The sequence below is a fragment of the Pygoscelis adeliae genome, unplaced genomic scaffold (assembly GCF_000699105.1).
Source record: "Pygoscelis adeliae isolate BGI_AS28 unplaced genomic scaffold, ASM69910v1 Scaffold34, whole genome shotgun sequence".
In the NCBI taxonomy this organism is placed as follows: Eukaryota; Metazoa; Chordata; class Aves; order Sphenisciformes; family Spheniscidae; genus Pygoscelis; species Pygoscelis adeliae.
The window spans coordinates 3,139,721-3,166,735 of NW_008824658.1; the positions used below are offsets into that span (position 1 = coordinate 3,139,721).

General features: G+C 42.7%; 1 protein-coding gene across 1 annotated transcript in view; it reads left to right on the forward strand.

Moving 5' to 3' along the window:
* RASGEF1C (RasGEF domain family, member 1C) overlaps positions 1-24,388 on the forward strand; it is a 29,142-nt gene extending 4,754 nt beyond the window's left edge. The window contains exons 4-14 of the mRNA XM_009322762.1: positions 3,804-3,850; positions 5,659-5,871; positions 7,996-8,070; positions 11,723-11,818; positions 12,921-13,023; positions 13,126-13,205; positions 13,842-13,937; positions 19,183-19,278; positions 21,264-21,387; positions 23,436-23,508; positions 23,910-24,388. Coding sequence (XP_009321037.1) covers positions 3,804-3,850; positions 5,659-5,871; positions 7,996-8,070; positions 11,723-11,818; positions 12,921-13,023; positions 13,126-13,205; positions 13,842-13,937; positions 19,183-19,278; positions 21,264-21,387; positions 23,436-23,508; positions 23,910-23,934 — 1,028 coding nt within the window. The 3' untranslated portion in view covers positions 23,935-24,388. The remainder of the gene's footprint in view (positions 1-3,803; positions 3,851-5,658; positions 5,872-7,995; positions 8,071-11,722; positions 11,819-12,920; positions 13,024-13,125; positions 13,206-13,841; positions 13,938-19,182; positions 19,279-21,263; positions 21,388-23,435; positions 23,509-23,909) is intronic.
* The last annotated feature ends 2,627 nt before the right edge of the window (positions 24,389-27,015 follow it).

A 27,015-nucleotide genomic window follows, 5' to 3' on the forward strand; every position in this document is an offset into this window, starting at 1 on the left:
GATTCACAGGATAGCCCCGTGTGATGAGGTGAGGATGTCTGACCTGGGATGTCGTGTGGAGATGTTAAGTTCATTTTCCCACTTGGTTCCTCCTTTTCCTCCTTTTGCCACGTTCTGTTCCATGCCTCTTCCTGGGAACTCTCACAGCTTTGTTCTCTAGTGGTTAAAACCTGTAGTAGCTTCCCTGAAAGCCACATCTCTCAGTTTAGGTACCCCTGTGGCAGTGACATGGGGACACATTGGAGTGATCAGTGGAATTTGTCTACTACACATCGAATTGTAAGAGAATAACTTTCCCATTTCACAGGCGGAAGATCTGAGGAATAGCATAGACTGAATGTGGTGGTCACAATTCAAACAGCAACAGAGCTGTGATCTCCCAAGTTACAGTCTAGCAGAGGAGTGAAGTATCGTGACCTGAGAGCAGCCATCCTGGCTAAGCAGTGGCTCAGGGAGCGCTCCAGGACGTTTAGTTTAGTGAATGGGGAGCGGAGCAAGCAGCCAGTCATCAAGTGATTACATTGGGGAGCTAAAAAAGATCATCAGTTGCCTGAAGGTACCTGATGAAGGCTTCCTTTCTCTAAGAAAATGAGTCGTCGTGAAAGTGGAACCACCACAGGGCGTTTATGGTCCTTTTTTTGTCTCACCTTCTCCATTTGCTTCCGTCCTTGATCACCTGTGCCGAAATCTAATTTTCCATTCCTTACTTTACATGTCTTCAGCCTGGTAATTTTTTTGAAAGAATCTTTGCATTTTGTCACCTTTTTCATTAGTGAATCTAACAAGGGTTTGGCTTACACCTTCCTGTCCTGTGTAAAAGAGTTCACAGGCCCTATGCTTGAGCTGGCTGATAGTGTAAAGCAGGGACCCAGACAGGAGGTGAGCAGGCACAGAGCGGCAGATTCTGATCACAGGTTGACTGATGCCACCGGCATCCCCATCGAAGTTCACAGTATCTGTGGGCCAAGAGATAGCTCCTGTTGAATCCAGCCTGTTTGGCTGATGTGGTGAGATACCAAGGGACAGTCCTTACATTTAAAGAAAATACAAATGTTTATGGACATTTCATTCTCTGGGAGCATGAAAGTGGTAGAAGACAGCAGTGTGTGGCCTGCTGGGCAAAACTCAGTCTAGATGGCTGTATGGTCTTGGCGTTCAAATGCATGAGCCATGTGTGTGGCAGAGCAGGACACAGTGAATGGAGTTTCTGGGAGACCTGCTTGCAAATTCAGGTGGGTGGAACCCATAAAATAATTCAGAAACATTAAAAATACCACAAAATCCATTAAAATAATAAGGATAAGAGCAAATAGTATATAGAGAGTCTCTAATTACTTCTAGGTTAACCATGGGATGTGGAAGAATTCAGTTCCATTGGCTACATCACGGCCTGGCTTCAGGCCACAGATGGGTGCAATTCAGTAGAACAAAAAGCGCATACCTGTGAGTCCAAGAAAGAGAGGGGTGGAGAGAACAGAGAAGGAATTAGCAGGGTTGCAGCACAACAGAAATGAAATTGGACCCTCCTACCCACATGAAACACGAGAGAAATGGAAACAGCTGCTCTTGGGCTGGGATGGCATCACAGCTGGCACTTTTGGGTGGCTGTAGGCTGACATGGCTTGGCTGGCTGGGCTGGCCAGCCCGTGGAAGAGAAGGGGTGGGAAGGGGAAGCTGCGTGACACTTTGATGGAGGTGAAGGGAACTTCAGCGTTTCAGAAGGAGCCAAGGTGGCTTCAATTCCATTGACCAGAGCAGTAAAACTTCTCCTCAAGGGGAAGAGGCAATGAACTTGCTCCTGCCAGCCACCAAGAAAGGTGCCTTGCAGCCCTTCAGCATCTGAAATGGGAGAAACCCATACAGACCCACCAAAATCATGTCCACTGGAAAGAAGGAACCAGCCAGAAGGGCAGAGAACAGGAGCTTTATGGGTGCTCTTTAAAAGCAGTAGCTGCCCTGGTGAAGAGCCATAAATGCTAAAAATCAACTTTTTCCATACAAAGCAATAGTTTATTTGCCTAACCTGAGCAAGTGCTGCACACCTTCGCTCCGGAGTGGGTATAGCTGTGTACCGACGCTTATGGGTACCCTTTGGGGCAAATCAGTGCTTTTCAAATATTACTAGGCACTATAATTGCAAGTGGTTATGCCTGAGCAAAATCAATAATTAATTTAAGAAACAGCTTATATCCTGCAAACGCAAATTTCCTTTTTTAAGGGACAGCACGAAAGAGTGGTGGTGCCATTAGTTGTTTGGAAGAAAGTTGTTCCCATTGTGGATCATAGAAATTAAAGATTGAAAGATTTGTGAGGTCATCTAGTCCATGTAGGTTAATGCAGGATTTTCCCCTGCAGTGTATGCTCCTGTCCTTTGTAGAGTCCACTTTCTAAAGGCTCTGTGATGTGCTTATAAAGGTGTCCATGCTGAGAAGCATTTCTTAGTAAGTGCTGTGATTTGCATTTAGAGTTAGAAATTTTAATTAAAATTTGAGCTCCTAAGCCACCTGCTGAGGCCTGCCGTCTTCAGAGCAACTTTCCCAGTTAAGAACGAAACATTTTCTTTAAATATTAAACAGTAGTATGCTTCTTTTGACTGTTAATGTGGCAACGAAGTGAAATCGGTTGATAGAGTCCAGCATGCAGCCCCTGTACAATGGGGGGTCACTTTGTGGTAAGATAATTACCAGCATGTTGAAGGTAATGAACAATGTTGTTTTCACTTAGTGAACATAGTTTAAAGAAGGCAGGAAATGCTTCTAAAAGGGCAAAAGCAGGATTTTTTTTTAATTCCTCCCCCAACACGCACAGAAAAGCTTTCTAGGCAAGGGTACACCCAACCAATTTTCAGTGAGTCTCTTCAAGAGCTCTAATTTCTGAATAATCTTTTTTGTGTCCATTAAGGGTGTCTCGTTTCATTTTTTATTAGGTGGTTGGCTTACCTGAGTCTTTTCTTACTGTTGTCTATATCTATATTATTATGCCGTATTCCCTACAAAATGAGGTGAAACTAGATCTCTTTATAAGGATTTATTGAAAGACTGGCTAATATGCATGTCTTTCAAGCAATTTTATGCTGCTTTTTGGCTTTTCATCCAAACAGCGAAGAATTTGATACTGCACAGACATGGCTGGTCCGAGATTACTCATCCAAACTCCTTTTTGAAAGAGAACTGGGTTTTCAGCTAAGTTTTTTAGCCAAATGTTTTATGTTCTGTAGAAGACTTGGATTTCAGTGCCGTGCCTGCCCCCCACCCTGAAACTAATTCCCCTGTTTACAAAATATGTTCACAAAATACCAAATATGTTGCTATTTGAGTTTCCACTAAAAAATAACATTCTATTAATAGAGCTTGATCAGCTGGGCTGAGATTTGCAAACACACCTGGATGTAAAGCAGAGAAATATTTAGATGATGTGCAGTAGTTTGGGTCCAGGACAGTCTTTGTAAATCAAAGCTGTGACCATCTGTTTGAATGAGGATTTACATGAAGAAGGCCAGTAGTCTCTCTTCCTTGGAGCTAGTATACATCAGGAACAGATAAAAACTGAAAGAATGTTTTTTAATTTTTTAAAAATTATTTAAATTATTTATTTTTACATCTTCCTCGCTTGATTTTCACTCCTCCTGTGTGACTTGCTTCCACATATAACATGTGTGGCCATTCTCCAAGACAAGTCCCTCCTGCCTTCTAGGTACTTGCTTCATTTCGGACTTATCAGCTTTATTTTGAAAGAAAGCCTGACTACATCGGGCTTGTCTGGCCCATGTTCCAGCCCAGCTCAAGAGAGCAACTTCCTTGAGTGAAATGAGAGGTTCCTCAGCAATGTGAAACCTTCTGCTAGAAAAGCTGTATGAAAGTTAGTGTTGCAGCAAAAGTTGAAGTACTTGGGATGTTCTGAAGGTTTCCAGCCTCAAACTGTAATGGAAACAGTGTAGATGTGAACATGTGAACATGGAAAAATTTCTTTACTGAAAGAGTGGTTAAACATTGGAACAGGCTGCCCAGGGAAGTGGTTGAGTCACCATCCCTGGAAGTATTTAAAAGCCAGCTAGATGAGGCGCTTAGGGACATGGTTTAGTGGGCACGGTGGTGTTGGGTTGACGGTTGGACTCAATGATCTTGGAGGTCTCTTCCAACCTTAATGATTCTATGATTCTATGTTATTCTTCACTGTGAAGTAGTAGGAGATGCTACTTCCAGTGTGCAGATGGGATCCTGCGTAGGTGAGAAGAGCACTAACTCTGGTACCTTGAACACCTAAAACATGAGTGCTGTCAACGCCTAACACTGAAGACTATCCACAGTCTACAAAAGTCTGAAGAAGACAAAGGCTGTATCTAAACCATGGGATTCAGGAGTACTTCCCAAGACTTCACTTGGGCTGCATCCAGCTTGGGATGCAACACAGGTGTGTGTTGGTCTTCATGGGAAGGCACACTCCGGCCAAGTCCCTGTTGTGATGATGAGGACCGTGTGGAGGGTGCCAGGGTGTACATCGGCTGCGCAGTACAGATGTAACAGAAGAGGGCTTTGTGCCAGCTCTGGTTTCACGCTGACAGATAACAAACTGATGTCACTGGCAACTTGACGTTACTAAATTCTGTTTGGATGGGGAGTGAGGAGTTATTCCGCTTGCGAGCAGCCAGAGGATCTCTCCACTGTGTGTCTTTGTGCTGGAAGAGGAGCTGGCAGTAGGCCAGCCCGCAAACTGTTTTCCCAAGTGACCATGCTCTTTGAAATTGAGCAAGCACCCGTTGAACCCATGCCTGATGCTCCTTTTTCTGTCTGGGAAAGCCGACGAGGCCGTGTTCCTCAGCAGGGTACACCCCGTGCTCCACGTGAGGCTTTTGCCCAAGGACATTTCCAATTAATCCTTGTCTTTAGAGCCCATCCACCAGTTCTCTGTTATCTCAGTTTTATGATGTCTGCATCTGTCAGTCATGAAGAGTTGAAGGCATTTCTTTCTGCCGATCCTCCATGGCCAGCAGCTCCACTCATTGTCTGTCAAGAGCTGCTCTAGCTCTAAGAACAACCTGAGCAACTTAGTAATGATCATCCTGCTGAGCACATGGCTGTGCTTGGAATACGATATGAGCTTCCTTCAGTTGCAGTTAACATTTTGGATATTAAATACTCAAAGCTGCATGATGCTCAGACCATTCCAACTGGGTAGCAAGTAGCAGCATGCTTCTGCTGCTCTCAGCTCAAAAGGATGGAGAGAATAGCATTAGAAACATTTCTTATTCCTAATAAATAGGAGTTGACTAGGCACCACTAACAGGTAGAGTTCTCGGCCAACATGTAGCTGACATAAAGGATAGGTACTGAATGCTGCTGTGCTCCAGAAAGCTGCAATAACTCATGTTGTAGCATTACCTCTCCTCTGATCCTGATGTTGGCAGGAATATGTGACTATCAGTGCCAGCCCAACCCACCAGTCCTGCCTGCCTCTTCTCTTGACTGCAGTGTTTCTGTGGTCCAGAGCGCAGAACTGTAATTAAGCCAACTGGTTATTCTGAAATAGGCTTGTTGAAAATAAAATGGTAACCTGTTGCTGGCTTAGGAGTATTTTGCAGAAGGGAAAATTCAGCATAAAAACACTCCTTTGTCAAGGTCTGTGGGTGGTTTATGTTTCTTTCTCTCCCTGTCTCTCCAGGCCTACTGGAAAAAGATGAATCAGCTTTTGCAAACCCTGAATCAGAAGCTTGCAACCCTCAGCCATGGGCAAGAAGGGATTGTCAAGATCAGTGCTGCTGTTTCTGATAAGCTGGTTGCCTTTAAAAGTAAACCTCCGTCAATTCAGAGAGAAATCCTGAGCGTCTGCAGTGACCCTTACACTCTGGCTCAGCAGCTGACACATGTGGAGCTGGTAAGTGGGAATGGTTCCCAACTTCTGCAGTCAGAGATATTATTTTAAGCCATCAGCTGCTAAGTATTCCAGGCACAACCAAAAAATGTCTGCACTGCTGCAGCACATCCCGTGCTGTATCAGCACTGCAGCAGGAGGCAGGGTTTGACAGGTCAAGAGATGCTTGGGAAGCAAGCTATATATCAGAGCGTTCCTGTGCATCTTGGGGGCGGGTCACTTTACCTTTTCAGCTTGCTTATTTGTGAAATGCGAGTCATAGTCACAGGAAGGTCAAGGGGTTCCCACTTCTGTAAGGTGCTTTGAGCCCCACAACCTGAAGGTGCTACTGAAATGTCTGGTCAATAGCCCTTTTATTAATTTGGAAGAAATTGTAACAGTTCAAATCCGTTCCTACAGATACACAAAGCATCTGAGTTGTCTGATGTGTTTTTCATTCTTCCCTTTGGGACTTTGTGCGTGGACATACGAGGGTGTGCAAATACCACCCACACAAAGTCCTGCTGTTTCCCTCCTTGGACTGCAGTTCATTCTTAAACAGGGTTTTGATGGTTAATCGCTCCAATGCAGTACCAAGATGTTGGACAGACTGTTGTGTTGCACACCCTTCTCCCAGGTTCAGGTCCTCCATGTAGACCTCCTGGATGTTCACAGAAGAACATAAAACATTGCTGCCATCTGCAGATCTCTTGATGCTGTAATGATTCCCTGCTGCCTGTCCTCCTGTAGACAGTGTTCATCCTTGAGAGGAAGGCTGGAAAAACAAACCATGAAATGGACTGTGGATTGGAGTGAATTAGCCTTGGGAATTCTGAAGGTAGTTGCTATTCTATTTGTCAAGAAGTGGAGTAGTTCAGAAACCCCAAATTTAGGATCATCTTCTCACCTTGGTTAGTTTTCAGAACATGCAACTTTGGCTCTCCTTGCTTTATATAACTTCAGCCAGAGAGTAGAAGTCCTTTTGCCTGGAGTTTTTTTTCTTGCTTTTCTTTTCCTCCACACTACAGCTGTCTTCCAAGGGGAGATTCCCTGTACCTGGGGCACCGCTGCACTTTTAAAACTGATGCAGCTAGAGGTTTTCATTCCACTTTACTGTAATCAATGCTGCCTACCTTCTCTTTCACTTACGGCATCCAGTACACCAACTACTCTGCACTGAAACTGTCTGAAGCTTATTTGTCAGTAAGAATTATTTGCTATTTATTAAATAACAGTTATTTGCTAGTAAAAGTCCTATACAGTTATCAGTGGCAAGGTGAGAAGCCAAGAGAAATAGCATAGGAGTGGCCATAAAATTTTCACTTAAGCAAAAGTACTGTTAATTTTATTGTTGCTTGAGTGTTCTAAGTTTGGGCTGTAGGAATTCCAAAATATCTCCTCTGAAATACCTTTGTGGCCTACAACAAATATTTTTTTCTAATAAACATGTTTAAGGGAATTGAAAAGCCTAATAAGAAGGCCAGTGGTGTGGCTGGAACTGCCAGGTTTGTTCAGGAGCTGGTGGAGATGGACTGTTCTTTACTAAGAGAGATCTGGATGCTGTATTTACTCTTGTTTTGGGTAATGCCTGGGACACTCTACAGCGTAAGCAATGCCTTTAATGTAAGCCTGCGCATCTTCAGTGCCTTCCTTCCCCAGTGGCACAGAGCCACCACCTTGGGGCATCACCTGAGCTTCACTGGGTAGGGAGGCAGGGTCAGAGCACTGTGTGTGCAGATGAGCAATGGATTGCTGTGGTTACCAGATCGTAGCATCACTGCCATTTTAACAGCTGGGAAACAAGGCTGTTGAGTAATGCTGGACCACAGCAGGTCTGTGGCAGCGCCAAGCGCAGAACTGAGGTCTGCTGGCCCCCAGATAGAGCCTTGTGCATCCAGCACCTTTCTCTCTGTGCAGTGGAGAGGGTTCTTACTGTGGCCTGTCAGTAATGAGACGTATTTATTCTCATTTTCTTCTTTCTGCTGAAATAACTCTAATTGTTCTTATGAATTTTAATGTCTGGTGCTAGTTGGCTGTCTACCAGTTCAGTAACACCAGATAATGGGGATGTCTTACCAAGAGAAACAGAAGAGATTCTGGGGTGCTTTCTTATTTCTTCCTTTCTCTCTTTTTTCCCCCCTCTAATAGGAAAGGCTAAGTCACATTGGACCTGAGGAGTTTGTGCAGGCATTTGTACATAAAGACCCTCTGGATGGCACCAAGGTATGATTTGTCTGCATGCAAAGCGTCTCCTGCGATCACTGTTTGCTCTAGATGAACTGATGTGATGACATCCCTAAGAGCAGGGCCTGGGGCACATGTTGACCATGGCCAGACCAACTGATGACCTGTATTCTCACGGCAAGGATGGGACCTGTCACTGGCAGATCATTGCCATTCCTTCCTGGTGAGAGTATGTCCTAGCCTGAGACTGGCCAGCATCCTGATGTTCTGCTTTCTGGCTTGCTCCTCCTAACCTGCTTTGACCAGGGCAGATGGCTTGCGGCTGTACACAACCAGGGAATGTCTGTTCCCAGCGTTGAAAGCGTAAAGACTCTGGACGTGAGGTAATGCCCCTAGTGTGTGCCCAGACACCACAGTAATGAGTCAGTGCGTCATGAATCAACATACTCTTCTCTCTCTACACAATAGCTTTTAACCCAAAGCACCGCAGGGAATGGAGTGCCTGATCAGGGCTTCATCCAAAGTCCGTGGAAGCCAGTTGGAGTCTTTCCACTGATTCCAGTGGGATTTGAAGCAGCATTTCAGTGAGTGCCTCAATAAGGAAAGAGGCTTCCTGGCTGGAGAGGGAGAGTCGGAGATTTCACACACTGCCAGAAAAGAAAGAGGGTGGAAAATTCTTCCCCAGAACTGCATATGGGCTCCCACTGAGATCATACATCAATGGCAGAATTTCATCACTGGATGCTGAACATAACAGGAAGACCTCTGTTTATAGTGCTGCCCAAAGAGCACCAGAATAGCCTGCAGTGGTGAAAAAATTGATAGATTGATGGATGGATGGGTGGATGGATGAGTAAAAAGTGCAACATTGGGCTCTTTCCTTCTCTTATTGGAGTTATGGAAATTCTGCAGTTGGTTTCAAGGAGAGGGGAGTGGGCAGAGATGGTGTTTCAAGCGTTCTGATCATTGATCACAGTGTTTAGGAAGGAACCCCAAGGTAGCAAAGATGTGTCAGAAACATGAAATACCAAACCAGCCACAGTGAGGTTTCAGCAACCTGCTGCAAACATGAGGGACAAGACTGAAAATGAACAGTCGTCATATCTGCTGCAAAGTAAAATGAAAGAGATCAAATGAGGGCGCTAAATTTGAGTGAATTTTGGAAGAGTGGGAGGGAGGCAGCAGTGAGTGAAATCAAATTGCATAAAGCCATAGAGGGGAAGGGGTGCTAAGAGGAAGAAGGAAATGTTCAGTAATAAACTAATGTACGCACAACGGCTGTAGCTGTATCTGGAATTTCAAATGCAGGGCCAGCACAGAATACCACCAAGATGTGAAGAGAAATTGAGGTTACAAGGTAAACGTAAGGAAACATCAGCTTAGGTGGACGGGAAGGATTAGAATGAGAGGTGGAGAGCCTGAAAATAATGGTGGGATGGGAAATCCAAGCAAATCGTCTTGACAGACTATGACAAGCTATTTGACAGTTATGCATGTTCTTCAAATGCAAATCTGAACACTGAGGTGCTGCCCTGTAACAGTCCTGTGACTTCAGTGAAGTGCATAATAACAGAGAAAATAACAGGCTCAGAGCAAGGATGCACCACTGCGTTGCCTTTTAAGTACAAGGCAATGACCTCCCCCAGGAGGATCTACTTAGTAAAGCAAAACTGCCGTAACATTTTCACACAAGACATGGCACTAACAAATTATTGGGCTTCAAGTTAGCAAGGCTAATGAAAGTAGAGGTAGTCTGCAACTTCTCTCCACCCTTTCCCTGGGCTGACCAGAGGTCCCAGTGATGATTTAGAAGAGCCTCCGCACCAGGGTAAGGTATAGCCGAGGGATCGTGTGGGACCTGGCAGAACATTGTACATAGCAGTGCAAACCTTACGTGGAGTGACATATCGTTCCCCAATCCATGGAGACCACCCCTGTTAACCACAGGGAATTGGCTCTGGTCTGAATTCCCTCCAGCTGGAGATCATATTAAACATCTTTCTTGCATGAGGGCTTCAAAAGGCTTCACTTATGAATGTTTATCAAGCACTTTGAGTTGCAGATGGAAGATGCTAGGGAGGTGCTAAATATTGTTGCCATTTATAAAGCTTAACCTTTAAAAAGCAGTCTGTTTCAACTTTAACTGTTGCATATTTTTTACAAGTTTTGTGGTATTAGCTGTGGTTCTTGTGCCCTGGCACAGAACAGCAGTGTTGAGATGGAAATTCCATATTCAGAACAAAACCTAGGTTTTGTGTACTTCTTGCTGCAACAGAGAACAAGAAATACCACAGAGCGCATGAAAAGCAACTGCTATGGGTAGACTGGGGCTGCTTTGGGTTTCCTTTGTTTTGTTTGATATTTACAGGCTGCTTGCTGACATTTATTTTTGAGATGCTTTTAAAATATATATTTTTATTGTATATGTGGTCTACTCATAAAGTGGCTAGGAATTTCAGGCTTGTTAAGATTTGCTCCATAGCATGCTACTGTGATTTCTGTTTCTAAACATGCGTGTATACAGAATCACAGGTGAATATTTTCTTACTTTGAATTACCTTGGGAACCACGTTAAGCCCCATTTCTTAAGGGGTTTTAGTCACTTGTTTAACTTACATACGATGGGTAATCCCATTGACATTAATGGATCTGTGTTTATGCATTGTGATTTTCTTCTTAGTGGCATGTATTTATGGTAGCTCTGGGAAATGATCATCTTAAAACAAAAAATCAGTGTTCTCTGATACCCTCTAGTGGATGTTAATGGATGTTCAAATAAATCAGTGAACTCTATAATAGAGAGCAGTGTGTCCTAGATGGACAGTCTAAGAATTTAGGGCTGGGAAAAGGACCTGAATTCTTATAATCCGAAGCAACATCTTCAGGCTGTGTGAACTGTCCTATCACTCTGCTGAAGTCAAATTATCTGTTGGTGTCAAAGGAATTGGAAGAGTTCAGCCAAGTATCTGTTCCCACAGCCTGTATTGGTTATGGGAATTTATGTTAAGTTTCATACAAAAAAGTGAAAAATGTGCTTCTTGTAATGGCTCTTATCAATGAAGTATCTCTGGCACGTAAGTGACCTGTTCAAGAGCAGCCATCAAGACGGAGCTGGTCGCTACAGAGCCTATTATCCTGAAAACTCAATAAGGGAAATACTTTTTTCCATAAAGCGGCAACTAAAACTGTGTTTTCTCTTGCTTATCTCTTGTTCACTTCACTAAATTATGGTCTACCCCCTCCAGAAAAGGGCTGTGGGTGATTGCATTTACTAAAGTGAAGGAAGTCCTGGAATCAAAGGCACAAACTGAGTGTGCTGTGGAAGACTGTGCTTGCCTTACTTTTTCTGCATATCGTTGTTGCTATCTGAATCCTGCAATGCCCCGGCTGTTAATATCCCAGGGAACAAGGGTCAGTGCAGACTGTGTTGGTGAACACTTGCTGCAGGCAAAATGGGGCTGTTTTCTGTACGCTAGTGTGGATTGTGCAGTGTGACACACTCAGCTAGACCCTGTGCATCTGCCAGCCACCCACCTACCCACTGACTTTTTGAAAGGGGCCCTTGATGTACAGTCTTCCGTGTGCATGAGAGAGATGTGGCCAATAATTACCTTTGTGTGGTATTTATCTTAGCAATCGGGCAGCTAACTGAAACACAGTTATATGTCTTTCTGTGCTTTTTTCTCCCCAGACTTGTTTCAGTGAACAGAAGAAGACGAGTAACCTTGAGGCCTATGTGAAATGGTTCAATAGACTCTGCTATCTTGTAGCAACAGAAATTTGCATGGTAGGTGAAAAGTATGTGGCATGTTTTACCACATGCCTGAAGTGCCAGTTTGAGATCATACATTAATAAGCAAACCTGGGGGTTTATTTCTTATGACCTGGCTAAGCATCTGATGGTAAGTTTTAGTAATACTGCACTCGCAGAAGCGACCTGATAAATGACAAACATATTGCAAAACAGAGCTGGCAAGACATGGGGGATACACTGTTCTCGTGATGTAGTAGGAGCACAGTGTGGAATAATGAACCCTGCAGGGAAAAAGAGAGGAAAAAATGCCTTGAATTATCCTGTGAGATTTCTGCTGGAAAAAATTCTAGTGGAGCAGTATTTATTATCTGTCATCCTAAAGCTCTGTTCTGCTTGTGAATTCTCATTGCATGGCTCTTTGTCCTGCTGCCCATTACTGTAGCTGTGACTAGTGGTTTTTTGACTTGGTAGTGGGTTTAGTTTGTTTTACTTGGCTCCATCAAAATGAAATTAATGTTTTCTCCTTTGAAAAGGGCGTGGAAGGGAGGAATAGTAATGGTATAAACAGCCTAGATAGCCCATGACTCAAAAGCATTACCATTTGAAGATCATATTTGGAAAAGGTGGGGTGATTCCAGTCAGATTTAAATGTGTATTTAAAACGTTAGCTACCATTTGGCCTGGCCATATCGTTGAAAGGGCCAGAAGAGGGGAAAGGGATTAATGCAGTGAAACAAAGTCTTTTCGGGACAAAGATGCTGCTGTTACGTGGGTGTGAAATCCTGCCCTTGGGAAAGTCTGTGCTGATGTGCCCACTGACTTTGAGGGAGGCCAGCAGGGAGCTGAGGCACTGCTTCAGGGCTGTTTGGGCTGCCTGTTCCAGCACTAAGACATTAACTGAGGCAAGCCTAGGAATTGCTGTGAATTTCTTCTTTGTCACTGCAATGAAAGCTTTCATTTTAGAGACTGCCAGTCACCAGCATCCACTGGATTGCTAGAACAGAATTAGGGCCAGTGACTGACAGCAGATGACCCAAGCTGTGCATGGACCCCTGCTATGTATGTAACAAATACCTAAGATGCCTTGCAATTCTGCATACACTTATCACAGATATTTGTTTATTTTAATTTACAGCCTGCAAAAAAGAAACAGCGAGCACAAGTCATCGAATTCTTCATTGACGTTGCCCGAGAGTGCTTTAACATAGGGAATTTTAATTCGCTGATGGCAATCATTTGTAAGTACAGCTTCTAACCAGGTCTCTCCATCAGCTGTCACGGATGAAAAGGGGAAACCTGACTCTCATCCATGGCTGTCTTTTCTTCTTTCTCACTCATAGCTGGAATGAACATGAGTCCAGTTTCCAGGCTAAAGAAGACTTGGTCAAAAGTGAAAACAGCCAAATTTTTCATTCTTGAGGTAAAAAAAAAAAAAAAAAAGGTGCTGCTACGTTGCTTAAATTATATTCTGGATTTTTTTTGTTTGTGAATTTTCACATTTTTATCCAGGTGTGAGATGTTTGTAGGCATGTTTCACAGACAGAGAGCCAGATTCTGGCTGAAGTTTCCCAGGTGTAGTGAGGAAGGTGTGAAGCTGCTGATACGTAGAGGGGAATCAGCACTCAAATCGGAGGAGGAGAAAAACCGAAAATATGAGCCTATATGCAAGCCATAGTGCTTTCACCAATGCCAGTTTTGTTTGGCCACAGACACAATGCTGAGTGTAAAGCTCCCAAGCTATACCTTGGACGTCGAGTGAACAAGGCCCAAGGTTGTTTTTTTGTATTGAGGGTACCAGGATTTGGCATATATAAAATGGGCAGTCCTTATTCTTCGCATAAAAGCTCAGTAAGCTGCTACGAGAAAAATCAAAGGTACAAACAGCTGTGACCTGTAGATCTCTCATTGTACCTGTGGTTCATGGGGTTTTGCGTGTATGTGGATTTTTGAAGATGTAGGCTAGGCTCTGTTCAGGGTTTGTTACAACTGAGGGTAAAGTTGTCTTCAGAGGATCCAGGTCACTTTCTGACCAACGTGTCTTCTTTTGTGTACCTAGCACCAGATGGACCCTACTGGTAACTTCTATAACTACAGAACAGCATTGCGGGGGGCTGCTCACAGATCACTCACCGCACACAGCAACAGGGAGAAGGTAGGTGTGACCACATCTCATTTATCTCCAAATGGATGGTGTGCGTTGCTGGTGAGAGTCAGTGGCTCAAAGGCTCGATGCAAATGCTCTCCTCCCTTCCATGGGTCACCAACGCAAGGCTCGTGCACTGCTAAATGCAGTTGGAAATGTAAATGTGTGGCTGAGAGGAGTCTGAAATGGATCACAGGGCTTTTGTGGACTTGCTCTCAGACACTGGGGAACTAGAGAGGGCATGACACACAAGCATGGAGGACTTGGCTGCAAGCATCTCTCTATCCCTGGAAAATTCACATTGTTTAGATTGATAAACCTGATGGAACAAGTATTCCAGACTAAAATGACTTTTATTTTGGTATGGAGCATCAGCCTGGCAGGCCCAGGTGGGACCGCACTTTTGTTACAGCTGTGCCAGCCAGACCTCTGTGCAGACAAGCCCCTATTGTGTTGTGTAGGGTGTGATTGAGATAGAGGGCAAAGGGCACAGCACTCAGAGATGAGGTGGCTCTCCGTTTACATTAGGGAAACATGAGGGAAAGATGACTTACCACAAGTCCTGCAAAGAAGTCTGGTCTGAATCCATTGCAGCAAATTTGGGGTGAAATTCTGTCCTCGTGAATTTTCATTTCATTTAGTTGTTGCTGCCATCTCGGTGAGCAAGAATCGAAGTGTTTTACCAGTGTTCGTGGCTGATACGTAGCTTTCTGAGATGTCACTGATGCTGCAAAAATCAGATTGAGGAGAGGTTAGTGCAGGATCCTCCTGTTTTGTTCCCCAGTGTGTTTCTTGTTAATTTGCTTATTTCTCCATTCAATTCTCTTTGTTTTGTTTTGTTTTATGAAAGAGAGTTTGTTTTTAACATGGCAATTGCTTATAGTCATAAATGGGTAATCTCTGTGCAGGGCACGGCTAAGGTAAAGTAGATACTGCGTGAACAAGCGTAATATGGAATTTAGTATTCATTCACTAGAGGAGTCAGGCCAGATGCTAATCTCACATCACTGTAAATTTGATGTAAATCTGCTGAAGCTAATGGAATCTCACAGCATTTACAGTGAAATGAGATCAGCATCTGGCTGCAGGCTGACTCAGCTGCAATGGGAGTGCGCTGAGTTGTTCTGAAAAGCACTTCTCTGTGCATAGAAGAGACGATGGCTTTGGATGTTTGTGACTGGGGCAGAGAAATTCTTTTAACTCTACACACCGCAGCAAGGACCTGTCAGTCTGAGATGCTTCTGCAGTTTAGTTCTTCTGCAACCATCATATATATTCAAACCAGTTGCTTTATTGTTTGACTTAATTTCCTGTGGAAGTTAGCAATCTCTGTCATATCTCTACCCCTAGCTGGTTAAGACTGAGGGCAGAGAGGTTATTAGATTGAAAGGAATCTATTTTACATAAGAAAAAGCTCATATTCTGTTTCCCTTGTATGGATAACATTAGTTCAAGAAAATGCTCAAGCATATGATTTGGTAGCTACTCACACTAGGTATTTTACAGTGTCAGATACAGCAGATCATGTAATTCTTGCTGTAGGAATTAAGGATTTTTTTTTCTTTTTTATAAGCAAGATTATCAGTTATTTATTTTAATGAGTTTGAATAAAATTGAAAGAACATGATCACTTCTTTGACAGAAAATGTTGTTTCTTGGCAAACTTGTGGCGGAGCTCACTCTGAAGAAAATTTTTACCTTCAAATTGAATTGTGCTTACAAGAGTTTGAGATCCCAATCCCCTCCACCCCTCTTCTCGACAAGTGGCCACCCCAGAAGCAGAGATGGAGGCCTCAGGCCTCAGTCCATCTGCTTGAGAAGGAAGGTGCTCTGGAGGGAGCGCTCTTGTCGCAGACCAACAGGCTAAGCAGTGGGATATGTCTCGCAGGAAGAAAAGCTGCCTGTAGGCTCAGAGGAGCTAATATTTAACTGGCAGCCTCACCAGAAACGTTACTTTATTCTCTCCTCAGGGCTGGTGTCTCGGCTGCTGAGTTTTGAACAGCACTTGAACAGAAGCACAGCTCGGGGGCTGAATGATATCCTCAGAGGGAGGCAGGGTGAGCAGTAACCTGGGGCACCCTCCCTCCTCCTACTATGTGCACACATCTCGCCCAAATCCCCCGTGTGACACTGGTCTTCTGGCACAAAGAGCGCTGACCGATTCCGTCACCCGCTCCATCCTCATCCTCAGGGTGCTCGTGCGAGACTGCAGCACAGGTTGTAGGAGAAGGATCTCAGTATAGCCGTGGAGGATCCCCTGACCTCAGTCCTCACTGTTCTAATCCAGCCCTTCTCCCTGTGTGTAAACAGCATAGTTACAAACTACTCGTTACTTGTTCAGGAGCAGGCTTGTAAAAAGGCACGGCAAGGCAGCTCTCAAAGTTGAGAGGTGCAATACAGCGGCAGAAATAAACCTGCCAAAGTGCAGGGTGAGAGAACTGGTAATGAAGAATGGCTGATGTTTCATGCGGAATTCAGAGGGGTATACTTGTTAGGAACTAAGTCTGGCTTTATCTATGCAGTCAGCTGACCTATGTCATCTCCAAAATTAAGTCATTCCACTGGGAAGCCCTGCATTGTGCTAACGACATTTCTCTGGCTTTGAAATGTTGGGAGTATGTACAGTGCGGTGCTGTGTGTTGTCGCCGTCTGATACTATGGAGGAACGCGATGTCTGATCTCATTAGCTTTCTTCTTTCTGCAGGAGGCAGTTGTTCTTCAGCATGTGGGTGGGTTGGATGGCACAGGGGTAGGAATCAAAAGGGAGTGAAATACGAGTTTCTGGCACTAACCCAGATTTTATGCTAGCAAAGGGCCTGGATCGAAGCCAACATTAGAGTGTAGCTGTATCCACTTTCGTTGCTTTTCCTACAGAAATTTGGAAAACAAAACATACAGGGTAACATTTTTATTGGGGAAATAAATGGTGACCCAAAGACAGAAATCCCCTGGAAATGTGTAGAGAATTGGTATCCTAGAGTATGTCTTTGACGCCTTTTGGATGCAGATGAGAACAAGCTCTACCCACGCTCTGAGCTGACTGGTGGCTTTGTAGCTGTATTAGCGTGGCATTGAGCCCACATTCATATACCTTCCCTCTCAGCAAGGCTTTTTGTTTACGTTTAGTACCACTAATGGTGGTGACCTAGCTCCCAGGCAGTGTGGAGCAGGGCAGAACAAGCTCGCATCTGCCTGCAAAAAAATATGTAGACAGAACCTGGCAGTAATTTCTAGCTGGGGATCAGTGTCTGCCTCCAGCTGTCTGTATCTTTCCACCTTAGAAGACCGCACTGGTTAGAGAGTTGCCATCATTTTTGGTAGAAAACAAACCACGTGGACTGAATTGTATTCTTTACCTCAGGTTGATCGATTTAGTTTGGATGATATAAAAATGAATCCTGAAGCACACTTAGCTCAGTTTGACTAGAAATTGCTCCACCTCACCCTGATAGCAGGGCTCAGGATTTTGGGGGGCTTAGGCTGCGCTTTGTTTCCATTCCTATATTGTATCAGTGGGATGTATCAGGATAATGCCAGTGGCTCTTGGAGTGTCAGTCCAGGCTTTTTTACGGCTACTGCACTGACATTACAGAGTTCATCTACGGCTGTCCCATAAAAAAGCCAGCAGAGATGCAGATCTTTAGCAGTTTACTGCATGTGGTATTTTAGCTGAAACAGAAATTAGCTTCCATTTTCACTGCAAGAGTTGGTGGTGGCTTGTAGACTCCTTGCCTCAGTAAGTGTTTTCATGCCTATGGCTTGCTCGCCACTCATTGTTCCATCGTGAGGGCTGTAGACTGGAAAATAACAGCTGCCAATCCTGTTCTAGGTCCACTTCATATCCCATTACAGCTGATGTACAGCGTGAGATGGAGTAACAGTACGACATTAAATACTTAACCAAAGGATTGCTCCCTTGGGTGGTCTTGCATGCCATGAAGGCACTTTAACTTTGGTGCACGCTTAACAAGCTACAGTTCAGTTAATTTACAAATAGAACAGTGGAAACATTTGGACACTCTACCATGCGATGTGCTTTCCTTTAAGTTCATGGTGATTAAGTTTGTACTTAGTGGCTTAAAAGACAGGTGTTGCTGCCGCAGGAAAATGCTCACAGAGGTGACTGCTGACCCTATAGCTCAAACCCTCCGAGTGGCCTTTTTCTGTCACAGTGCCAGTGCTGGAGAGGTGGGTAGACTCAGATTTGACTATCAAATCCCAGAGCCCTGGGGGTCAGCTTTGTCATGGACTGGTCCTTTGTGTTATCTTTCTTTTCCCTTTGAGTTGTGACACAAGAAGACCCAGAGAGAGTCTGCTGCACTCTGGGTCTGGAGATGCTGGAGATCTGGAGTGCTGGAGTGCTGGAGATGCGCTTCAGGAGCGCTGTTGCTGCTTCTTACGTTGCTTAGAACATCTAGCATCAAATTTATCCCTGCTGTAATACCATTAATTTCAAGAGTCTTACCTAGAAGTAGACTTTTTCTATAGCAAATTATGACCTGACTCTGATGGCTTAGAGAGAAGGCTTGGATCACTGCTATATGCCACTTTGCCCTGGATGATTCCCGGGGCTTATTTTGAGTGCTACAGTGATCTCTCTGGCTACCGTTGGCAGTTTCCTGTCAACTAACATAATGTTTTCAATCCTACTGGCTGCAGGTTAATTTGGAGAAGCAGGTTGTACTGATCAGGTACCAGGAAGGAGATTACATGCCTCAAGAGGTAGCCATGCATGGAGCTGTTGAAAATGAAACAGCTCCTGATTAACTGTTTGTAGACAAGTCCTTGGTCATCAAATTTTATTCTGTCTTTCCTTGTCCAGAGACAATACTGGTTCCTTGGTTCCCAGCTGTCTTTAAATTGCTCCATTTGTGTCTTCAACATCTTTGTTTATAAAGACCCAACAGAGAAAGGAAGAGTTCTGCAATTTTATTTTGCTCTTTGCTGTCTGATCATGTCATCAGTGATGCTGTTGATGATAAACTGGGTTATTAGCATTTTCTTAGTCATGTTATTCTGCTCAGTGAACGTTGTGTTCAGTTTGTATTCATTTCAGCATACATCCTCCTGATGGCTGAAGGTGTCTTTATACCCTACTGCCCTTATGCTTGCCTGTTACTGTACTGCTTTTTAAGTGCACAGCACACTGAAAAGTCAGTATTTCTTTTTTCTCCTCTCTCCTTATTGAGTTGTTCTTTCATGCAGAGAAAATACTGAACTGGAAAGATAATAGTTATGTCATTTCTCTTCACAGATTGTGATCCCCTTCTTCAGCCTATTGATCAAAGACATTTATTTTTTGAATGAAGGATGTGCTAATCGCCTTCCAAATGGACACGTCAACTTTGAAGTAAGATCTGAAAAATGTTTTTATCTATCCCATTCTGATAGCACTATCTGAGATCGTTTGCCTTCAACAAAGACTGAATATGCCAAAAGGGATGGTCTCAAGTGACTGTGTGAAGGTTAAACCAATCCCAGAATGTTTCTTAAAAGAATTAATACGTATATTTTATATAAACTTTACAAGCAGATCGTCCTAACTTGCTTGATGTTGGTTGGCTGCTAGAAATACAGTGTCAATAGTGTAAACGATTATACTTATGGCTTGGAGGGGAAGATGACTTTTTCAGAAAACATGGAAAACTATTTTTCCTATACACACACACAGAGAAACAAGTCAGTATAAAATGGTTTATACTGTAATTTATCTGCCTTTTTAGCCCTTTCTCACTTTTAATAAAGAGGTTTGGCAAAGTTTTGCCCAATAATTATAATAATAAATTACTTGTGGTTATTAGAGAAAAATTAGAACACAAGCAGAATGACATATGGAGTACACAGTCACTGTGTTCACGAGGTAAATGTCATGCCGCTGATGTACGGATTCAAATGTTTTATCTCCTGCCTGAAGGTTTTACACAGAAGAATTTCTACTAAATGCAGTAGAAGGAGTTCTATTCCCTCACAGCCCTGGCACTAGGTGGTATTAGTCACGTATCCTGAGTAATCCCAGTTCTGTGCTGGAGCGGATGGTTTTACACTAGTACAACTTGTTGCTAGTGCAGTGTGCAGGCACTCCGGTGTTCCGCATTGTGCTGCGCATTGCGGTGGCTGTGTTCTCGTACGCCGGTGGAGGGGCAGAGGTGGGGTGCTTCTGAAAGAACTGCCCGGTGTCGAGGAGAAAATAGTTCTTGAGCTCTCAAATTCTTTGTAAATCATTTCTTGAGCATCTCTTTGGTTGCATTAAATTTCTTCTTCAGTTAGTGGCATTGTGAGATAGTGAGTAATGCATGAAATACTGAGCCTGGCATTGCCTTAAATTATATCAGAACTGTTACAAGACCTGAAGAGTTGTGAGGCGTTGGAGTCACTCTATCTACTTTATGTAATTTATATCTAATTCTGCTCCCTCCTGTTCCATCAAAGTTTATGTCCTCTAGTCTTAAGTACATATGTGTAACCCATAACTTTTTTCATGGATACATTTTCATTTAAGCACTAACTGAGTCGGCTTGTAAGAAGGAACGTAGCGCACCCTTTCCTCTCTCTTTCCCCTGTAAATGAACTGTGAAAATGTACCCATCTAAAACATACAAGGCTCTTTTCTCCTAATATCCTTGTGGTTGGCATGACGGATCCTGGATCTTAGTCTTCTGCTTGGATGTGGTTGTTTTAGTGAGGTAATCTTACTGTATCTGAGTGGAATGGTTTTACGTTTACAGAAATTTCTGGAACTGGCTAAGCAAGTGGGGCAGAGGTGGGGTGCTTCTGAAAGAACTGCCCGGTGTCGAGGAGAAAATAGTTCTTGAGCTCTCAAATTCTTTGTAAATCATTTCTTGAGCATCTCTTTGGTTGCATTAAATTTCTTCTTCAGTTAGTGGCATTGTGAGATAGTAATGCATGAAATACTGAGCCTGGCATTGCCTTAAATTATATCAGAACTGTTACAAGACCTGAAGAGTTGTGAGGCGTTGGAGTCACTCTATCTACTTTATGTAATTTATATCTAATTCTGCTCCCTCCTGTTCCATCAAAGTTTATGTCCTCTAGTCTTAAGTACATATGTGTAACCCATAACTTTTTTCATGGATACATTTTCATTTAAGCACTAACTGAGTCGGCTTGTAAGAAGGAACGTAGCGCACCCTTTCCTCTCTCTTTCCCCTGTAAATGAACTGTGAAAATGTACCCATCTAAAACATACAAGGCTCTTTTCTCCTAATATCCTTGTGGTTGGCATGACGGATCCTGGATCTTAGTCTTCTGCTTGGATGTGGTTGTTTTAGTGAGATAATCTTACTGTATCTGAGTGGAATGGTTTTACGTTTACAGAAATTTCTGGAACTGGCTAAGCAAGTAGGAGAATTTATAACATGGAAGCAAGTGGAATGTCCCTTTGAACAAGACCCTAACATCATCCACTACTTGCATACTGCTCCCATTTTTACTGAAGATGGTAAGACTCTGTACAATCTCTAATCACTGAAAATATGTCTCTTCATCACTACTAATTAACACCCTGATCCATGCTTTGGTGATCTCTCTCGCTGACCAGTCCCGGTTCTTTCCTAGCTTTCCTGTCATGCAGCTTGTTTATCCCCAGTCTATCAACCCGTTTTTGCAAATATAACCTTCTAGCTCATGAAGGTGCTGCCTGATTGCTTTTCTTTTGTCCATAGCTTCTCTGTAAGGCACTGTCTAGGAAGTTGCCATTGTGGCCCTACTTTTGTAACCAAGAAAAGAGGCCACACAACCATGTCGTGGACTGCTATGAGTGTCAGCTGTCCCTTAGCCACTCATTCTGTGATTGATGGAGCCAGAACTAATCTCTTCCGCAAACCAACACTGTCGTCTCTTCAGTGACCACAGCCCAGGGCGATGGTAGTCCAGCTGACCTCCTCCACTACAGCAAAGAAATATGTTACCTACAGAAAAGAATTTTTAAGAAAAATCTTTTCTAGTAATTAATTTAAGCTGTAGCTATGAGAGCCCTGTCCTGAAATTATTTCTCTGATTGTCTTTTTATACTTACGTGTCTCTTCAATTTGGTATCCAGCATGTCAGACTCTGTCATTTCATATTGGTTCATGTCAGTTGCCTCTTGGTACGTTGTCACACATGGAATTGTCTATAGCTGTATTCCCATAAGCTATACTGGTGTTGGGTTTATTTTTTCTTGATTCTATAGGCAGTTTTCTGTACTAATCCAAGTTAAGCAGACCAGACAGTTTTTATTTCACAGACTACTTCAGAAAACAAAATACTGCTTCAAAAATCCTGCCTAAATCCTAAGAAGAATGACTGCCAAAATAGAATAATTAAAGTGATTGAAGTATTACATATCGAAAGGAGATAGGATGGAGGCATTTGTTCTGTTTTTAGGCTCTAAAGGGACAGAAAGTGAAAATCAGGGGTATCTCAGAAGTGGTGTTTAAAAGTACAGTTTTCAGGCTGCTGGACCAAAGAAAGGGTGACCTCAACCCACTAATTGTTTGCAGATTTTCTCTCTCATGCCCTCCCCTATATCCATACTGCTTTCATGAGATGCCCTTTGCAGAAGCCACAGCAGGCCTCCCCTGTTACCCAGGGGAAGTGCAGAGCAGGAAGATCTGCCCTGAGTAAAGGGTGGGAGAATATATTAGAGAGAGGCAGCGGTGGTATGTGAAATGCAGCTGTACTGTGCTTGTCACAGTGTGGACGAATAGTGGGCCAACTCTTGAATATTAAAATGCAGTTGAATTGTAGTGCAGACTTGAATACTGAGATGGTTCGAGCATTAAAGAATAAAGCATCGCTAAACAGTCAAATGAGGAAATGTGTGTGAATGCAAATCACAGCCTACTTTAAAAAAAATCTGTAGTGAGATATTAATGCATCGCCAGCTTTTGCAGAGGAGACTCTACAGCCTAAACACATTTTGGTATCATAAAATGCATCCTACAATGCAAAAAAAAACCCCTTCTTCTTTTTCTACTGTGTTCCTTCTCTGGTTTCTGTAACTCGTTCTTACTTTGAGGGTGTTTTGTATTCATTTAAGATAGCACGTCCCCATAAGCTTTAAAAAGGAGGAAGAGAAAGTTGTGTTAAGTGGTGGAAATATCCTCAATTATAAAAAGTTTTATTTGTTTAGCTGTCAGCTCTCGCTGTCTCTCTTTTTTTAATGGTCATATAACACTTTGGTAGCGGTGCTGTGTTGGAGTAAATAAGCCCAGATCTCTATATGCAAAACCAGAGACCATTTAACTGTTTAATATTGTTATAAGAAGGTCACGCTAACATGCATTAACTCTGGGCTCCTTTACTGTTCCATCAAAATTAACCTAACAGCTCTCCAAAGGTAGACATGTGAGCTAAACATCAGTGTCCTACTGATTGCCAGCTACCTGATGGACCGTGAAGTTTTAAAGTTTCTCTTGCTGTGTGGTACAGTATAGGACATAGAAGAATGCAGAGAGTTAGGGGGTTACTGTTGCTGTCGGAATAACACATATTTACCTTTTCCAGGTTTGTATCTGGCTTCCTATGAAAGTGAAAGTCCGGAAAACCAGACAGAAAAAGACAGGTGGAAATCCTTAAGGTAACCACTCATTTTATCAGCTCATTTCTAAAGTACCTCCAAAATGCTGCACTGATAGTCAAAGCTTGTAAAGTGCTGGCATTTAAAATGTGACCTCTGATGGAGGTCTCTTCCGTTTAGGACTAATCTCCAGAGCTGAGGCTGCACTGATAAAAGCTAATCGTAATCTCAAATTATCCACCATTTAAAGAATACCTTCCACTTGTGCATTTATACAGTGCTGTACCCGTGCAAGAGGCCTGGTGTAGATGAAAATGTCCTAGGTTAACTGGATCTTCCTACAGTTTACAGCTCTTAGAAGAGATGTGTAATGGTTTGGTGTAAGTGATGATTTTAAAAAAAACAACCACCCACCTTCATGTTTGCTTTTTTTTCATTATTCTTATGCTTTAAATTTACAGATCCACTATTTTAGGAAAGACTTGAAGATTAAGACATTATTGCAGTAGGTCAAGGAAAAGAAATCCGCAAACATTTTGCACTACTGATTCCAAAGATGCCTGTTTGGGATTTAGACAATTTCTTTTGTTTGAGTTTTTTGTTGGGTTTTTTGACTGCCTAACGTGATGGATGAACTGGATTCATCCACTGAAATCAACAGAACTGTGTGCACAATGATGCTTTTCTAACTATGAGACGGAGAGAGGAAGGACAAACAGACTATTTGTGGCTGTGCCCAAACTGCATCAGGATCAATGTAACTTTTGCCTCTGAAGGAAAACATAAGAAAATCAGGAGCATGGAGAACCATGGTACTGCAGAAGAGAATGGAAAAGCATAAAAAATGGAAAGCAAAAAAATGCACGTGAATATTTCAGAAGCAGGTGCTTCAGACAGCAGCTCTTTAAACCCTCTGAGGATTGTAAAATTAAATCAAACACAGACACAGCAGCAATCTGGTTAATTGCTGAACGAAGAAAGAACTTAATCTTACATTAGCAGTCCCCCAGCCTTGTTGAACAAAGCACTGACTGCTACAGGTATAAGCTTCCAGCAGATGAAAACTGACATCGCTCACTCATATGTATACATGTATGTCACATATAGACCACATCAGCATGGGACAGTCGTACAAACCCCATGAATTTTTACAGAGAACAATCTGAAGTATGACTATTGCTTAGTTATTCTTCCCACCACTGTTGTTGCTTTTCTTACTGTGAATCTTGGCAGATCTGAGGAGGGCACAGAGTGTAGACAGTATTGCTTAAAGACACCCCCCCCCGCACCGCATCTAAAGTTGAACTGAAGAAGCAAATTACTCTGGACTCAACTTACCTCTATTTAATGTAGGCAGTGTATGCCATAATTTTGTTGATGCTGAGATGCATCTTTTAGAGGGTTTTATCACACCTAAAGAAAAAAGATACTGCATTACCATTTGAAGAAAATCTATCAGGTTCCAATTAATTCAGTACTGTTTATTTTGCAACATGATACTAGGAGGATAGGAAGGGGGAGGTAATGGCTCTGAATTTGGGAATTACATGGTACGCTTTAAAAAGACAAAGGGTTTCGGATTAGAATGAATGCACTGAGGAATTTGTCATTCATGAGCAGATAACCATTTTTTCTCTTTTTTATTTTTAGGATCTAAACCATGTTCACCATTTCCTTACAAATAATATGAAGTAGGGACTATATCTTGTGTTTAAAGTTGTACAATAATCAAGGTGCTACTGTAACATATATATTAAATGATAATGAACTGTATGGATATTAGATTCAAAACTAAGCCCTAACAGTAGACTAATTGTTTGTATGTGGAAGGAACGTTCCTACCTGCCCCAGAAAAGACCTCAAAAAGCTTAAATGAAACCTAAATGCCACATGATATCGAACTTTGGATTTTATTACTGACTTGATGTTGGCCTTTTCAGATGTTCCAGTCTTTCTCTGTCTACAACAGAAGGACGTAACCCTTTCTTTGAGATCAGTGATAGTTTTATTTCGATACAGAGTGATTCCAAGTGGCTGTAGTGTTTTGAAAAATTAGGCTAATCGCAAAACCTGGCTGTGTTGGCCTATGCATTTAGCCAGAAAACTGGAACTGTTCCTGCCCTCTGCCAGGCCTCGGAAGTTATCCACGCCTGCGTGGGTTGTTGATATGTGAGGCATTGGTGAGCTAGTGTTTGAGGGCAGCTCTGACAATTGAGCTGATCGGGAGTACAGCAGCCTGAGACATGCTCTGTGTGACATACTGAAGGTTTGTAGTGCCTGCAGTGCAGTTCTTACGTTGGGTTTTGGTCGTGAAAACCTGTGCAGTCTAGGTCATGGCCACCTGGAATCCACTGCTCTTGCAATTGCTGAGATGAGCAGGACGCCTTCTTCTAGATTGCATACGTAGGGGCTTGAGGCAGAACTTCAGTTCTCCTTTTCGTATAGGTCTATCAGCGCATGAATCCAAGCAGGGGAACGTAAAAATGTCATGTGTTTACTCAAGCTTTGTATGGAAGAACTAAGTGTAAGGATGGTACGACATCCTTCCAGCCAGGGAATGATCACTATTCTGGTGATACTGTTCATATGCTGTTTGTTAATTTTTGTACGTGAGCTGAGAGCTCTAGAGAGAAACGTACACACAAAGCCATTCCTTCAAGCAGAACCATTTCCAAAATGATGCCATTAAAAACCTGTTAAATTCCAACCAAATTCAGAGCAATAACCATAAACATATCTACAACAATGTTAATGCTTAAGTGTGTTTGCTAAATGGTCATTTTTTTCTTAACGTCTGCATCTTTTTAACAGGCACAGTGTGACTTCATAGTGGAAATGTGTTTTTATTTATCTGAAACCCAGTGTAGGTGGATGGGCCCTTTCTTAAAACCTGCTTTTTAAAATGCAAATCCTCACTCCTTTTCTAGTGAGCCAACAGAGGCTGGTACAGCTGACATTATAACACCCTGAAGATGAATCAAAATGTGATTTCTCATTATACTACTTTATATTTTTGGGCACCTTCCATGAATTCAAGCAATGTTGTAAGTATGAGTTAAATTAGATCTCAAAATTTATCACTGTTGCAAACTAAACCATTTTCATAGTCTGAAACTTTCAAACCTCAGTGCTTAAAATGGAAGCATAAAGGTCAGATTTAGGTAGGTATCAAGGGCTTAGTGGGACTTTCAGAAGCACTGAATTATCTTTAAGCCTTTTTGTAGTCACACATTTAAAAGGTCTTTTTTCAGAGGTGCTAAACATCCTCATCTCTTGGTGAACACTGAGGCAATTATTGCCTTATAGAGGTGCGTGGCATATTGATCCATAGTATTTGATCTCCAGAGATGCTGGCTGCTCTTTACAAAATGACTTGGAGATGAGAGTGCACAGCACCTTAAAATGAGAAGACTGCACTTTTAAAAAACAGACTTTGGGAATTGTAGCTTGTCTTCACGTAATTTCGTGGCTAAAATCCTATTGATTTAAATAGAAACAATGTAAAGCCTTAAGTTACAGCTGTCAGTTGCATTTGTAATTCATATTTGGCCTGACTTAGGGTGTACA